The sequence below is a fragment of the Lycorma delicatula genome, chromosome 8 (assembly GCF_047948215.1).
Source record: "Lycorma delicatula isolate Av1 chromosome 8, ASM4794821v1, whole genome shotgun sequence".
Lineage (NCBI taxonomy): Eukaryota > Metazoa > Arthropoda > Insecta > Hemiptera > Fulgoridae > Lycorma > Lycorma delicatula.
The window spans coordinates 41,181,213-41,195,964 of NC_134462.1; the positions used below are offsets into that span (position 1 = coordinate 41,181,213).

At 27.8% G+C, this 14,752-nt stretch overlaps 1 protein-coding gene across 1 annotated transcript in view; it reads right to left on the minus strand.

Annotated features, from left to right (window-relative positions):
* Nucleotides 1-487: 487 nt before the first annotated feature.
* Nucleotides 488-14,752, minus strand: part of LOC142329218 (putative aarF domain-containing protein kinase 5) — a 30,758-nt gene continuing 16,493 nt past the window's right edge. Inside the window, exons 5-8 of the mRNA XM_075373621.1 lie at nucleotides 13,809-13,974; nucleotides 12,653-12,823; nucleotides 9,379-9,610; nucleotides 488-685 (exon numbers count right to left, since the gene is read on the minus strand). Coding sequence (XP_075229736.1) covers nucleotides 613-685; nucleotides 9,379-9,610; nucleotides 12,653-12,823; nucleotides 13,809-13,974 — 642 coding nt within the window. The 3' untranslated portion in view covers nucleotides 488-612. The remainder of the gene's footprint in view (nucleotides 686-9,378; nucleotides 9,611-12,652; nucleotides 12,824-13,808; nucleotides 13,975-14,752) is intronic.

Consider the following 14,752-nt stretch of genomic DNA (forward strand, 5'->3'; position numbering starts at 1 on the left):
TTTATTTGTAGTAAAAGTACATTTGATAAAGCTATCAAATTGTCAAAACAACTTTTTTAATATACATTTATAAAAATAAAACATTGGTCACAAATCAACATGTTTTGCAAAATGAAAGACAGGAAATGAAAGCTTGAATAAATATATTTATAACCTTCAAAAAAAAAACTATATATATATATATTTATTTATTTATAACTATCATAAAGAAATCAGTGAGAAAAAAGACTTAAAAATTATTGCAATGCATGGATATATCTCAATGTATGAATATAATTAGAGTCTGCTGTGATACAGCAGAACTGTAAATTAACTGCAGTTTAAACAGTTACCACAGTTTCTACAGGTTCTGCAGTTTTACAGTTAAACTCCTACCTAACTGTAAAAAATTTAATTTACAGTTAGATTGAAAGGCCAGAAAATCTTGAATTTAAGATAAAAAGTATTTGGTAAAAATATTGGTAAAATAAATAAAAATTAAATGAAAAAACTATTTTATATACACAAAATATAGCTACATAAATACATATTTACAATTTTTTTATAGTAGTTATTAATTAGTATACATTTATTGATTCATTTAATTATTTAAAGAGAGAAAAATATGCTGTGTTAATCCATGTCGTTGACGTCGTTGAATAAAATGTTTGAAAATAGCAGTTTGAATTGTAACATTTGACAAATCCTGAAATAAAGATATCAAAAATTGAGATATATATATATAATGAAGAGCAGTGTTTACTAATAATCTAGTCGGATTTATAAGATCATCTTCAGTTAAATACATATTTATGGTAAATAACTAACATAACATATAAAAGTTCCTTGTTTTAAAACATGTCTAAAGAAAAATATAACTATGATTACAAATATAATATTGATTACATTAAATCAATACTAGATGTTTAATAATAACAATAAGATTTATTATTCTTAAATATCAGATTGATTTTCCATCATCAGTTGTATTAATCAGTCTGATGACAGAAATGTTTACTCTATTTGTTCATTAATTAATTTATTCATTTATAATTTAGCAATAATCTTGATAAATAGTAATCTTAATTTGTGACTGAGTAAAGAATGACATTGTTCTTGTTCTGCACTATAAAACAAACATCCATCAATTATCAAGTATATTCACCTGATGACACAATATATCATGAAAATTTTTGAAAAAATAAAGAAAAATTCCCAAATAATAATATAGTAATATATATATATATATATATATATATATATATATATATATAGTATTAAATATTATATCATTTTTATGTATATAATCTTGGTTCATAATCTTGGTACATGATGTGGAACTAATTTGTATATGTCTGCAAGAAACACATTACCACAAAGATGTAAATTTCAACTTAAGAAGATATAATATTCATGAGATCAACCGCCATATATAAGAGTTGGTGGTGAAGTAGCCATGTTAGTGTCGATTAGATCTAGAGCTACCACTGAAGCGGTTGAAATAAACACAAATCCGCAAGCAGTCATAATCAGAATGAAGCACTTGTAAAGATTACAAGAAGGAAGAAGACATAATGGAATTAATCGCTCAGTTTCCTCTACCCATACAAATAATGGGGGACTTCGATGCACACAACCCTGTATGCGGGTTGGATTGACTAGATCTCTGAGGAAGAGTGTTGGAAAAGTTATGTTCTAACTTTCCTATATCGAACAACAGCTCAGTAGAGATCTAGATTTACAGCTCCTGTAAAGATTTAGCATTTATACTTATAATTCGGCATATCAAGAGGCTCGTTGTTGAGCAGTACCTTGTTTATGATTGCCGTCAGTTACATTAGCCTTTCCAGGAGAAATCAGCAGAAGCATCTTCATTGATGATCTGCAGTTGTAGTAACTGTTATGGTGAAGTATAAATTGCAAGCAATGATAAATGCCCTCAATGAAGTTGCAAAGAGTAAAAAAATTCAAATCTTCACTGGAGAACGTTTTACTATGTAACCCTTCTGCAGGAAGAGAACTCCTCATCATAGTCCTATTTTGACCAATGATCATTCAATTTGGTACAAAGATAACATATACTTTTTTGGTCTATTATTATATAAAAAACCCTTACCTTGAAATTACACATATAGGATTTTAGCGTTAAATGCAAGAAAGCCCTAAATGTTTATTGACATCAATTGGGGCTCAGAAAAATAAATATTACTGCTCCTATATAAAGCAATGGTTCAATCAAAGTTTGATTAAGAATGTATATAACAATGGAATCAGATATGTCATAGGTGCTTTCCATACAAACCTGGTAACTAGTTTAATGGCTGAAGCCATTACATTAAGAAGACAGAACTTACTGTGTGGGCCTTTCCTACCCACTTATAAACATTTTAACAGGAATCCTTTAGCTACATCGCACTACCTATTTTAGACCAGCCAGAAAACAGTATTGTGAGTTAGCAACAAAACATGGAATTGCTTTAACGAATACATTAGTATTTTCTACTAGAGAAGTACACCATGGCTTTTACCACTACAAGAACAAGATTAGATCTTTCTTATGAAAAAAAAGAGAAACTAGCAGTGATCATTCAATAGGAATTTTCATCAGTCATCAATAGCAATGAAGGATATATCAAAATTTATACTGATTATTCTAAAATTGAATATGGTGTTGGAAGCTCTATTTACACAAATGGTGAAGCTGATACATGGAAACTGCCAGATATGCCCATTGTTTACATGGCAGAGCTTATTGCTGCACAGCAAGTTCTTCAGCATGTGCTGAAGAGAGTTTTTGAACGATGTCTGTTAAAAAAATAACCAACGTTTTTAGTTACGTGCCAACACAGATATTTAGTCACATGCAATTGGCAGCATAACCTCTGAAACTACATGTTCTTGGATTGTTGATATCTGTTTAGTTTTCGTGTTATTGTTATTTGAACACAATATGTTTGTGTTAGCAACAATTTTTGTAATGTGGGTTTTTTGGGAGCAACAATACAATGTAAAATTTTGCATGAAACCAGGGAAGACTTTCACAGAAACCTTTCCACAGAAACCCACAGAAAGGTTTGAAACAAGCTTCATCATTTGTTTTGTACAACATTAATTTAACACATAAGCTTTAAAATGGGGATATGAAACAGAAATTTTATATTATATGTATGAAAAATATTGGGATTTAAACTTGGAACTTTTTATATTTTCATCTGCAAATTATAGAAACTCGGTCAAAAAGGTGGATGCTATTATTCCATCATAGCGAGGTAGAGTAGATATCAAAGAATATTTACTCTATTTGTTCATTAATTAATTTATAATTCAATACTTACTTGCTTAATCCAGGAAGATTGCAATGATTCCAAAGGGGTTAATCGAGTTGGTATATCTAAAGTAAGAATACTACAAATCAATTCTTTAGCACTTTCAGTTATATGAGAAAAATATTCCTCAGGAAAACTAAAATCTTGATTTAGAATATGGGCAGTAGTTTCCTCAACAGATTCATCCAGAAACGGTGAAACTCCAATGAAACAAAAAGTAAACTAAAAAAAGTGAAGGACTTATTATTATTTTATTTTATATATTAAATGAAATTTAAAACAAAAAAAATTGTTTGTTTTAGCCTGAGAATCTGATGGTGGAAATTTCAGAGAATGAAAATAATCCGCTTCTGAAGATTGTTGATTTTGGTTCTGCTGATTGTAATAAAGATAAACATTGTTTATATTGAGTTACAAAAGATTTAGAATTTACTGCCCCTGAGTTATTACATTTTCCTCCACAAGTTTCAAATGCAGCTGATATATGGAGTGCAGTTGTTGTTCTTTATATCCTTCTCAGGTAAGTATTTTGTCATTTATTTATTTTTTCCCTGGTCACACTTGTTACAAACAATAAAGCAGTTAAAATGAAACTGTTGATATAGCAATTCTTCAAGTACTTTTTACTCAGTTGATAAATGCTTGAATTTTCTTAAAGAAAATAGTATTACACACTTTGGTATAAGGGTTACTTTTTGCAGTAATTAATAAGGAATTTTATTCACCTTTACTGATTTGTTTTTGTCTTACAAGATCAAACTATAGTATACAAAATTTGAGTTGCATGACTACATGAATTTTACTGTCATGCGAGGTTGGTACCACTGTATGGTGAAATTAAACAGCATATTCCTTTAAGAGTTTCAATGCATGTTATGGAGTTCATATACTGTAACCATTTAAATATTGTTTAGATCGTTTTTCCATTTTTACAATGAGTAATTTATATGAACGACATGTTAAAGTGAAATTTTATGTAAAATTTGGAAAATTGTTTACAGAAACATACAGCTTGTTAGTAGTAGATTACTGTGATGTTTGTTTAACTTATACTCAGAGTTTGGATTGATTTACCTACTAATTATTACTTATGCCTGCTGTTTGTATGAAATCCTATATCATAATCTTAGGAACCTTCTTCTGCAGCTTAACTTAAAAAGATTTCCTTTTCTTACTTCTAATTACAGTTCCAAGCTCCAGCTTACCATTACTAGTCAATCATCACAAGTCTGACACCAGAATAACTACCAACATGCATGTAATACACTTTTAATTACAATTTAAAACTTTATATTCAAAGTATTAAAAATGGATCTTTAAAATTATTGTCAGAAGACTAAAGTAAGATATGCATTGTAACATTTATAGGTGTTAAAAATTTCAAGGAAGGTTTAAAAAATTTAATAGTGGAATAATTTTGACTGTAGAAATATAGGATTCTCTTGTTATTTGTAAAACCAATCCATTCTTATAATTTCCAATGATCAGGCTTAAACCAGCTTGCTTTGCCACTTCTTATTAGATGCAATTGATATTGAGTGCTCAAACAATGCAATTTTATGTAAACTTGGTAACCACAATTTCCTAAATTATAAATGTTATTTAGTTTTAATTAACCTGCCTACCAGTCTATTTTTACTTATTTAAATTAAAAATAAATTATTTATTTTATAGAATTACTTATCTTCCGTAAATTTGCTTTAGATAAGCATCTGAATGTAAAATTCCTGCCTGCTTACAGAAAATTTTGAAAAGTATGAAAAGCAACCAAACATAGTCACTGGTATTTTATTAAAAAAGTAATATAGAATTCCTTTTTATGGTTTAATTAGCTTTCATGGTTCTGCTGATCATGGATTTTATTTTACAATTGTTATTTAATTTTTTATTTTTTTTTTTATAAACTAATATGGATTTGTTTATTTATAAAATGCATGAAGCTGTAATGTATGAAAATTTGAACTTTAAATAATATGGTTAAACCCTTATTATATCGTATATTTTTAAATTAGAATACAAAAATCATTTAAAAATATTAATACACAACTGTATGTAACATTATTAATGCAGTGTTCATCTTAAGTTAAAATTTTAAAAATGAGTATTGATTTTAAAAATATCAACTACTTAGTTTTAAAAACCAAAGTATATCAAGAATTGGAGAATATTACTTATAACAATATCCAACCTACTGTTGCTGTTTGATTTTGTTTTATATCTCCATTGGTGACACTTTACTTCTTTGACTCTCCATAATTCATAATCAGAATATTTACCTCTAGTTTGTTTATCCCATAATTATTTAATTTATTATTGTAACTCGAAGCCGAGCACCCCAATACCTTCAATTTTATTATTTAAGTTATGTCTCTCTCTTGTCATCGTTGCCAGTAATCCTATTTGATTCTTGGAATTTTTTATCTAAGAATGCAATTTTTTCATAATATTTCAATTATATAATCTCATAATACTCAAACATGAAACTTTTATTTTTTTTCATTGTCAATCAACTAACAATTATTTAAGAGTTAACAATTAAGAGTAAGCTTTTGATATTTCCTTAAATGTGATATTTAAATCTTGATATTTCCTGAACTAAGTGGATACTTTAAGTTATAATCTAGTAAAAACTATATTCTTTTACTCTTTATTTATAGTTAGGTTATTTAATTTTTTGGCAGAGGTCGTAACAGTTGCATTGAAGAGGCTCGTGATAGTGGTACAGGTCAAAAAGTAGCACTGAAACAAATAGAATGCCAACAACAAACACAATGTGCTACTAGGAATGAATATCTAGTATTGCTTAGTATTTCTCATCAGAATATAATCCGATCTGTTGCTCTCCTTGAAAATGCACCTTCACCTGGTATTGATACTATTGTACTTGAATTGTAAATATTACGTGTAATGATGTAATTTATTGTTTCACTTTTTTTACATGTTTATGTTCTAAGAGCCCTCATTAAACCCTCAAACTTACACTCAAAACTTTTTAGTTTTTGAGCGAAAAATATGATAAATGCGATATGAGAGATATAAAACATGAAATTTCCAAAATATGATGAATTGAGTAATAAATGTGATAAATATAAAAAAATATTATCTATCCTTTATAGACCTACAAAAAGTAGAACTACTGATTGAAATTACAACAAAAATGGAAAATTTTTCTCTTGTCAGACAAATACAGCAAGTCTTACAACATTTTCTATATTTTCATCATGCTATAACTTAATGAATGTAGAAACTAGAAGTTAAAAATGTTCATCAGCTATTTTAAAAACAGAACAGATATTAAAACAGTCCTGCCAACACATTCCTCTTAGTGTTTTCTACTACTAAATAATACATAATTAATTTTTTTAATATTACTTTTTTGGATGCGTGCATTGACTAATATGGTCATTAGTCGTTGTTCTAAGTTAAAAATACCTTTCTCACTCTGATCTGTAATAGTGACAAAGTCAAAAGACCAGTCTGGTCGAACTGATTATTATGAAAAACAAACTTGTCATAGAAAATTAAAACCTTGAAAGAACAATGGGACTTACAATACAAAGAACTTAAAAACATAAACCATTTCTGAAATTTTGCCAAACATTATCAAAATGGGTACAATGGACAATTATTAAAAACATATCCTTAAAATAAATTTATCAGTAGTTAAGAAAATATAAAACACAAAAAAACATAAAAATTGTTCACATACATCTATCACCTAGGTGATAGATGAACAACTATTTAATATATTTTCACTTCTTTACTTGTTGGTGTTCGGATTAGTGGAGTGATTGCGACACAAAATAATAGTAGTGTTATTGTTTGTTATAACCTAACTTTCATTATTATCTTGTGTACTATAAAAATAAACTTTTATTTATTATTAGTGGTAGACTTATAAAGAAACTTCTGAGTGTTATCTAATCTAATGTGTTAGTAGTAAAATGTGTTGTATAAACTATTTTAATAAACCTTCAGTCCTTATCATCATGTTGAGTAAGTAGTACATATATTTTATTTTTACATTTAAGATAGTAAAAGTATCTAAATAAGATCTTAAAATATATCAATTCCTTCTAATTAAACACAAAGAACATAAATATTTAAAAAAGGGCATAATGACAAAGGTTTTGGTGAAAATTTATGGGCATAATAACAAGGTTTTCTATTAAAAAAAAGAACCTTTAAGGAGTTAATTTAGTGTCTGAAGAAGTAGATTAGATGATATTTTTAGGTAATTAATACGCAATGTGGTGACACACAATGCATTTACTTCTTGCAACACAATCATCATCACAGCCAGCACTATTATGGTCATTTCAGAGACTTATACATTGTTATTAGTTTTCAGTAATTCAATGTAAGATATAGTAATTGCAGTGGAAGATACAACTACTTTATAAGTCTATAACAATGTTTTTAATACTTCAACAAGCTATCTCCTAATAATACTGTTCTTTTGATTAACCTGCATTTCTTCAATTTTTTCATTGTAGAACTACCAGAATGTTCACTATTCTTGTCGTTTCCATAATCATTCCTAACATGTTTTTAACAATAATGAATGCCCACACAAAATAATTCTTTATTAATAAAGTCAATATAACTTGCTACAGATTTATCTGAACGACTAGCTAATTTTTAGAATAACTTTGCACAAATCCACTGCCTCTTGTTTTTTTCTTTTTATTTGGAAATAGAACATGTGCCTAATCAACAAGTTGAAAAAATAATCAGTCATGGAAAAAATACAAACAACACATGGTAGAAATAATGGAAATGAATAAGCAAACAAATATGTACATAATATTTCACTGTACTTCACTGTTTACAAAAATAAGAAAGTAGTTTTGATCACACATTGTAAAACATGATTTCCATGGTTATTACATCATATCTTTATATCATTAAATCAAATAAAAAGTTTTTAAATGCTATACAGAAACAAATTGTACATTTTTATCCCAAATTACATCTATTGATAAGAACGTCTACAATAGTCTGCATATTCACAAGTGATCTTTTTCACTAACCTGTCCTACATATAAGTATAATATTAGGCATTACAAGAATAAACATTTTGAATACTTCATTACCCATTACTTTAGAACTATAGTAAATCATGGATAAATTAAACCCATAATACTACAACTATAGATAAAGGATTTGTGTACTGCATTTACAACACTCAATATTTATATAACTAAACAAACTTACGTAACATTTCTGTTTTTAATATACTTTTTCTACTTCCATATTGTTAAAATGTTCTTCTGACAGTCTCTGATTTATCCAGGTTTTCATCAATTTTGTCCCAGTGAACTGGTACTATTTTAACCCAAAGACCAGTAGAAATACTTTTTTTGTGGAGAGTATAAAATTATGTTTGATAATACATGAAGTACATTAACTATAAATAGTCATGTACTTCTTTAATGTTACAATAAAAGATAAAGAACCATCATTTATTAATTAGGAAAATTAGACTGACTTAATCCATTAGATATCCTCAAGTCATCAGATATATAATGCTGCAGGCAAATTTCTTTTAATGAGTATACTTGTAGGTTATTACATCCATAGAACACCAGGCAAGGATGTATTATAGATTAGAACCATATAACAGAATAGTGACCAAGGAGGGAGCAATATCAAGGAACCATTTAGCTTTAAAATAGAGCTTATTCAGCCTGGCCGTAAACTAATAATTTTCCACAAGGGAGGACAAGCACTTAACCGACCATCCATGCTAATCTGACACAAAGGAAAATTAAATGAATGAAATGAAACATTAAAAAAAATTCAAACCCAATAACTACAGTATGTTAATATCACAAACAATAGAGCTACAGGAATAAATGACTGGAGACTGTAAAAATGAGGATGAACAAAGGAAACAAAATTCTACCTAATCTATGATAATCATTATATTTCTTTTGCTACATTACGAAATATAATAGGGCTGTTAAAATTAATTATAATAGGATATTAAATTAAAAATTTGTATAATAAAAATATTATAAATTAATGTTGTATACATAGAGCTTTAAAAACAAATAAATTTCAATAGTACCTAGTTACAAGCATTAGTTTGCTTGGTATTGCTCTGAAAACCACTAACATCCTTTCATGAATATCCACCATATTCTGATGTAACATTTCTTTTTCTTTTTTTGGAAGTGCCTGCATAGCACGAGCAGGACCTCTTTTGGCGAAAAACAGCTTGAATGCATCAAGGCCTTTCTGTTTAGGATCAGGAATGTATCGCTGAACGAGTGCAATGCAAAACAGACGATAATCAGATTCTGGAAAACATCCATTTCCCCAATTACCGAAAATGTGTATGATTTCCCTCTAACAGTGGAAATATTTCTTTTTTATTTCACAAACAAAAATTAATATAGTAAAAAAATACTATTTCATTTAAAAAGTTCAAAAGATATTTTTAATGAAACCATAAAGACAATAATACTTATAAAAAAAATATCAATTTAATAAATAAAAATTGTAAAAAAAGAAATTTTTTATCAAAAAAAAAGTTACTAAAAAAGCGGAATTATACAAATAAATCTCTAAAAATGTTTATTTAATCTGAAATAAGATAAATATGAATAATAGTAAAAATCTGTAACAAATTTACAAAAAAATAATTAATAAAATCTCACCTTAAAAAAAAAGTTACATTCACATATATGAACGAGGAAACAGAAGCAGAATACACATTTAAGTTAATATATAAACAACACTAAAAATGTTAAGATGGATAGAAGCAGACTAGATGATAAAAGAACTTTGCGAGAACGTTGTGAATGCTACGTTCACAATTACTTTCATAAAGGATAAGTTCTGATAAATAACTAAGCACAAAACAAAATATACATTTAAACAAAGCCACTTATATCAACATTCCATATGTAATAAAGTTTTCATGATATTTATACAGCTTCAATCCATACAATTCAAAAACACTGGCATACCTTGTCAAAAATAACTTGAAAAACATTTCACATTCTAGAAAAATCAATAAATTAAAAAAAACAGAATATGTAACACAAATAACTCTACAATGCACATGTATGTGTATGTGTAGTGTTCACAAGCATGTATATGGAGTTCACATACAATTCCAGAACATCCATCAGTCAGTTGTGTTTAAATTTTATCTGGCAGAGTATAAGCGAGGCAAAACAATGTAGCTTTTATTAACAGACATTCAGATGAGTGTGATATTAAAAATGTATGTACGTGGATAAATGAAAAAACTGACAATAAAGTTGTAGGACTTTCCCATCACACCACTACTTATAAATAAAATATAATTAACACATTAATGACATATTGAAAAAAAGCTTCTATTTCAACAACTTTAAATATTAAAATTGTTTTTAGTGCCCTTGAAAATGTATAAACTGATACCACACACGACTATGTTTGTTACTTTTTGTGCGAACCCCAAAACGGGAGTCAAAGTTCAATTTTATAAAAAATCTTTTTTTAAAGCAGTTTTGATAACAATAAAAATGGGAAAGAAGAAAAATGCATGGCTTTTGGTTGGGTCCAGCTGCTTTGTAAGGTGTGAGGCTCTCAAATTAGTAAAGATTAATTTATATGTGTAATTAGATGACAATAAAAGAAACCACAATGAAACATCCATCATACTGATCGATCACAACAAAGCTTCAAAGTTTAGAGCCTTCTTTTTGGAATGAGTGTGATTTTTCAAAAAATTTTTTTCAAATATTGTTATATTTTAATCATTACACAAATATACCTAAAAATATATGACCTTAATTAGGAAAAATCTCAAGATACGGAGGGTGACCTTGCTCTACAGCCTCATTCCCTTGACTTTTTAAGTTAAAAATTTAATGTCATTAATGCCCCATATATAGAAGCAATCTGACAAAGTTTAATCAAAACTGGGTCAGTAAAATATAAAGTGATTTAGAGGCCAACACTGTACACACGTACATACATCTGGTTTAACATCTGGAAAAGTTCCAGATGGTTTTTTTTAGGTTCCTTAGGTCTTAAAAAGTCAAGCTCTGGGGAAAACCGCATATGCTCACATCGAACCGATTACATTACTTTCCCTTCTTGAGCTGCAGTGCTATCTAGACAGGAAAGTAAAAATTGATAAACTTCATTGAATCTCATCTATTTGCAGCAATTATTCAAAATATTAACAACATATTACATCACAATTACTATCACATAATCTGAAATTATAATTTTTATTATCCCTATACAAATCCATTTTTTCCCTAGTTCAAATTTTAATTCCCAATTCTACCAATATAATTTAAAAGGCAAACTTTCAATCCTAGTGCAATGGATGTATAAAGATCAACAATAAACTGATCTGAAATATAGAATGTACTTTAATAGTAAACCAAATATTTTTCAATAAAATAACAATTAAAACACTCCAAAATATCTACATGAAGTAAACTTTGCCACCAGACTGAATTAGGGTCCACTAACAAATAGTAACAAATTTCATTCACGATATAATCACTTAAACAGATTCCACCAATCTTTGTTTTCACAAGCTTAGTAAATAAGCAATTCTTTAAGTACTCCTATATATTTAAATAACTTTATAATACTTTATAAAACTTTATAATAAACTTTAAATAATCCTATAAACATATTTTTTTTTTACATAGAAGCAGATAAGAAGAAACATATAAAGGGGGAAAAAATAACATGTTAAAATTAAGAAAGCAAAATCAAGTTTTTTTCAACAGCATGATTTTATTACGGCAGGAACAACACTGCTATGAAAGTAATAGACTTAGTGATGCTAAAACATGGCTTACATGTTTTATTATCTACTGATATTATTCTATACTAAAGTACATATTCAAATTGTTTTGATACATTATTCTTTCAATAACTTTAAATAAACGTAAAGAATATGGACACTTTTCCCAAATTTATTTTCAGCTAGCAATCTAAAAATCACAAACGAACAGAAAAATTTACTACTAAGTAATGGAATTAAAATAAGAGAACTAAGAAAAAGCCTACATCAAAATATTAAATAAGTATGCTTACAGTTCTACACTTATTAAGTTCAATAATTATCAAGAAAGGACAGTCACAAATTTTCCAGTGCCTAGCAAAACTGACCAATCAAAATCATTCACTGTTAATATGAAATTGTATGTTTGACAATCAGAGAATAACCTGACTAAAACATTAAAAAATTATGAATTAAAAAAAGTATAGAAAATATTTCTCACTGTTAAAAAAATTCAATTAATAAATATGCTTCATACATTTTATATATAATAATATTTAAAGTATATTACGCAGAAAGATGACAAAAAAAGAATACTTACCGGCTACTCCAAGTTCTAAAGAATACTTCTTCATATCGCAATGATTGTTCAATATAATTGACTTCCAAAGGGAACATAAAGATTTACGTACATTAGCAGGAACAGTTTCATAAAGACCATGATCAAGTATTATAAGCTGTGCCTTATTATATTTATCTTTACGAACCAGAACTGCAAAACATAAAAGTAAAAATATATAATTCATTAAAAAAAAACCAAATAATTATTTTCTGTCTCCTAACTACTTTAAAATTCTTAAAGAACATCAGCTATGACTATGAAGGGAGGCAATCAGATACCAACATATTTTCGCGGAGCGCTAATCAAGCATGGATCATTGTGATGGGAGAAGGTTAAACAATTTACTTATAACAGGTGGCCAACCATTTATCCATCTTGTCTATGTGACGCGCAGCTCACATCACATTCCTGGTAACATACCGGTAACAATTTTGAGTTGGACATAACTGATCTAAATACAAGAATCCAACTGTGATGCAATATTATTATAAACTTACAACTTACAAGATTATTATAGTAACTTAGCTTCACTCAGGTATTGTTTTTAATCATGTAGGCTGCAGAATCTGTTATTACATTTCAAAAGTTACATCTTACATATACCTACACGGAAAAAAATTTTTGTTAAAATCATATTAAACCTTATTCTTTTTAGGGACTACTGTTATAGGTCAACTTATTAAAAGAAAATCTTTAGGAATTATGGTAAATTAGATATAAAAGTACAATTTCTTTCAACTTTTTTTCTTAAAAGTACAATTTCAGTGTTCTAACACAACTTTTTTAAAAGATGTTATAAAAAATAAGTGGTTATTTGCAGTTATACAGTTTAATTAGAAAGTTTTGCAAGATTCTTCAGGTTTATGGTTAAGCAAAGTAATTATTTAGATAGGGAGTTACATGTAATTTTAACAGTTACACGATAATTAACAGATTTACTAGTTTCATTTCTATTGTAAATTCTATTAAATAAACCACCTAGTATGGAATATTAAGATAATATACTAGGTGGTTTATTTACACATGCACGTGTGTACACACATACACACACACATACATTCATAAAACTGCAGCTATAAATTTAATCTAATTACCCATAACATATCTGAAATATGTATATTAAATTATTACTAACCATTTCCTGCATGAGGATCGGCATGAACAAAACCAGTATGAAATATTTGTTCAGCAAACGTACGAAATAATTTTAAATCAATGTCAGCAAGTGAAAATCCATTTTTCAATAATTCATCTTTGTCATTTATTTTAATTCCATTTACAAATTCTGTTGTTAGAATTCTCTGTAACAAAAAAAGTTATTTCATTTGCTTTAAAATAGTTTAGCATATAAGGAGACTTTAATTATCCCTTATAGCAAGAAACACGGTGCATTGGTTTGTTTACTAAATATGCTCACATTTTTATTTTGAATGAAGCACTTCTTGGCAAAATGCAACAAATTAGCAAACTCATTAGTACGCTAAATTGTATTGTATATTATAAACAGTATGTTGTTTACATTAACATTTACTATAATTATTTTTTTTACGTTTTGTTAAAAAAAAACATTTTATAAAAATAAATAACTATAGAATAAATGTTAATGTAAATAATTTTACTGTTAATAGTACACAATACAATTTATTATACAGTCGTTAGTTGAATTTTTTGTCATTATTTTGCTTCATTTTGTTTTCTTTGGTATTGTAATGTTTTTATTATTTAATAAAAATTATTTAGACCGATATAAAATGAAAGGAACTGCTCCAGCATTTGCTTGGATGCATCAGGAGAAACCATGATAAAATCTTCGTAAGAACAGCGGCATAAAATACTTAATCCTCCCTATATTATAAAATGGTAAGAAAAATGCTGGAAACGCAAAATCTACAATAATTCAAGACCTAATAGATCTACTGGAACGGGCAATGGCTTAAAACACTTGGATAATCAAGTCACACCTAATGAGGTCTCGCCCAAAATTTTTCTGTAACTCTGAATCAAAATATGAATGAATATTGGTTCTCCCTATATTATGACATTGTAAAAAAATGCTTAAATGCTGGCTGTGAAGCGGCA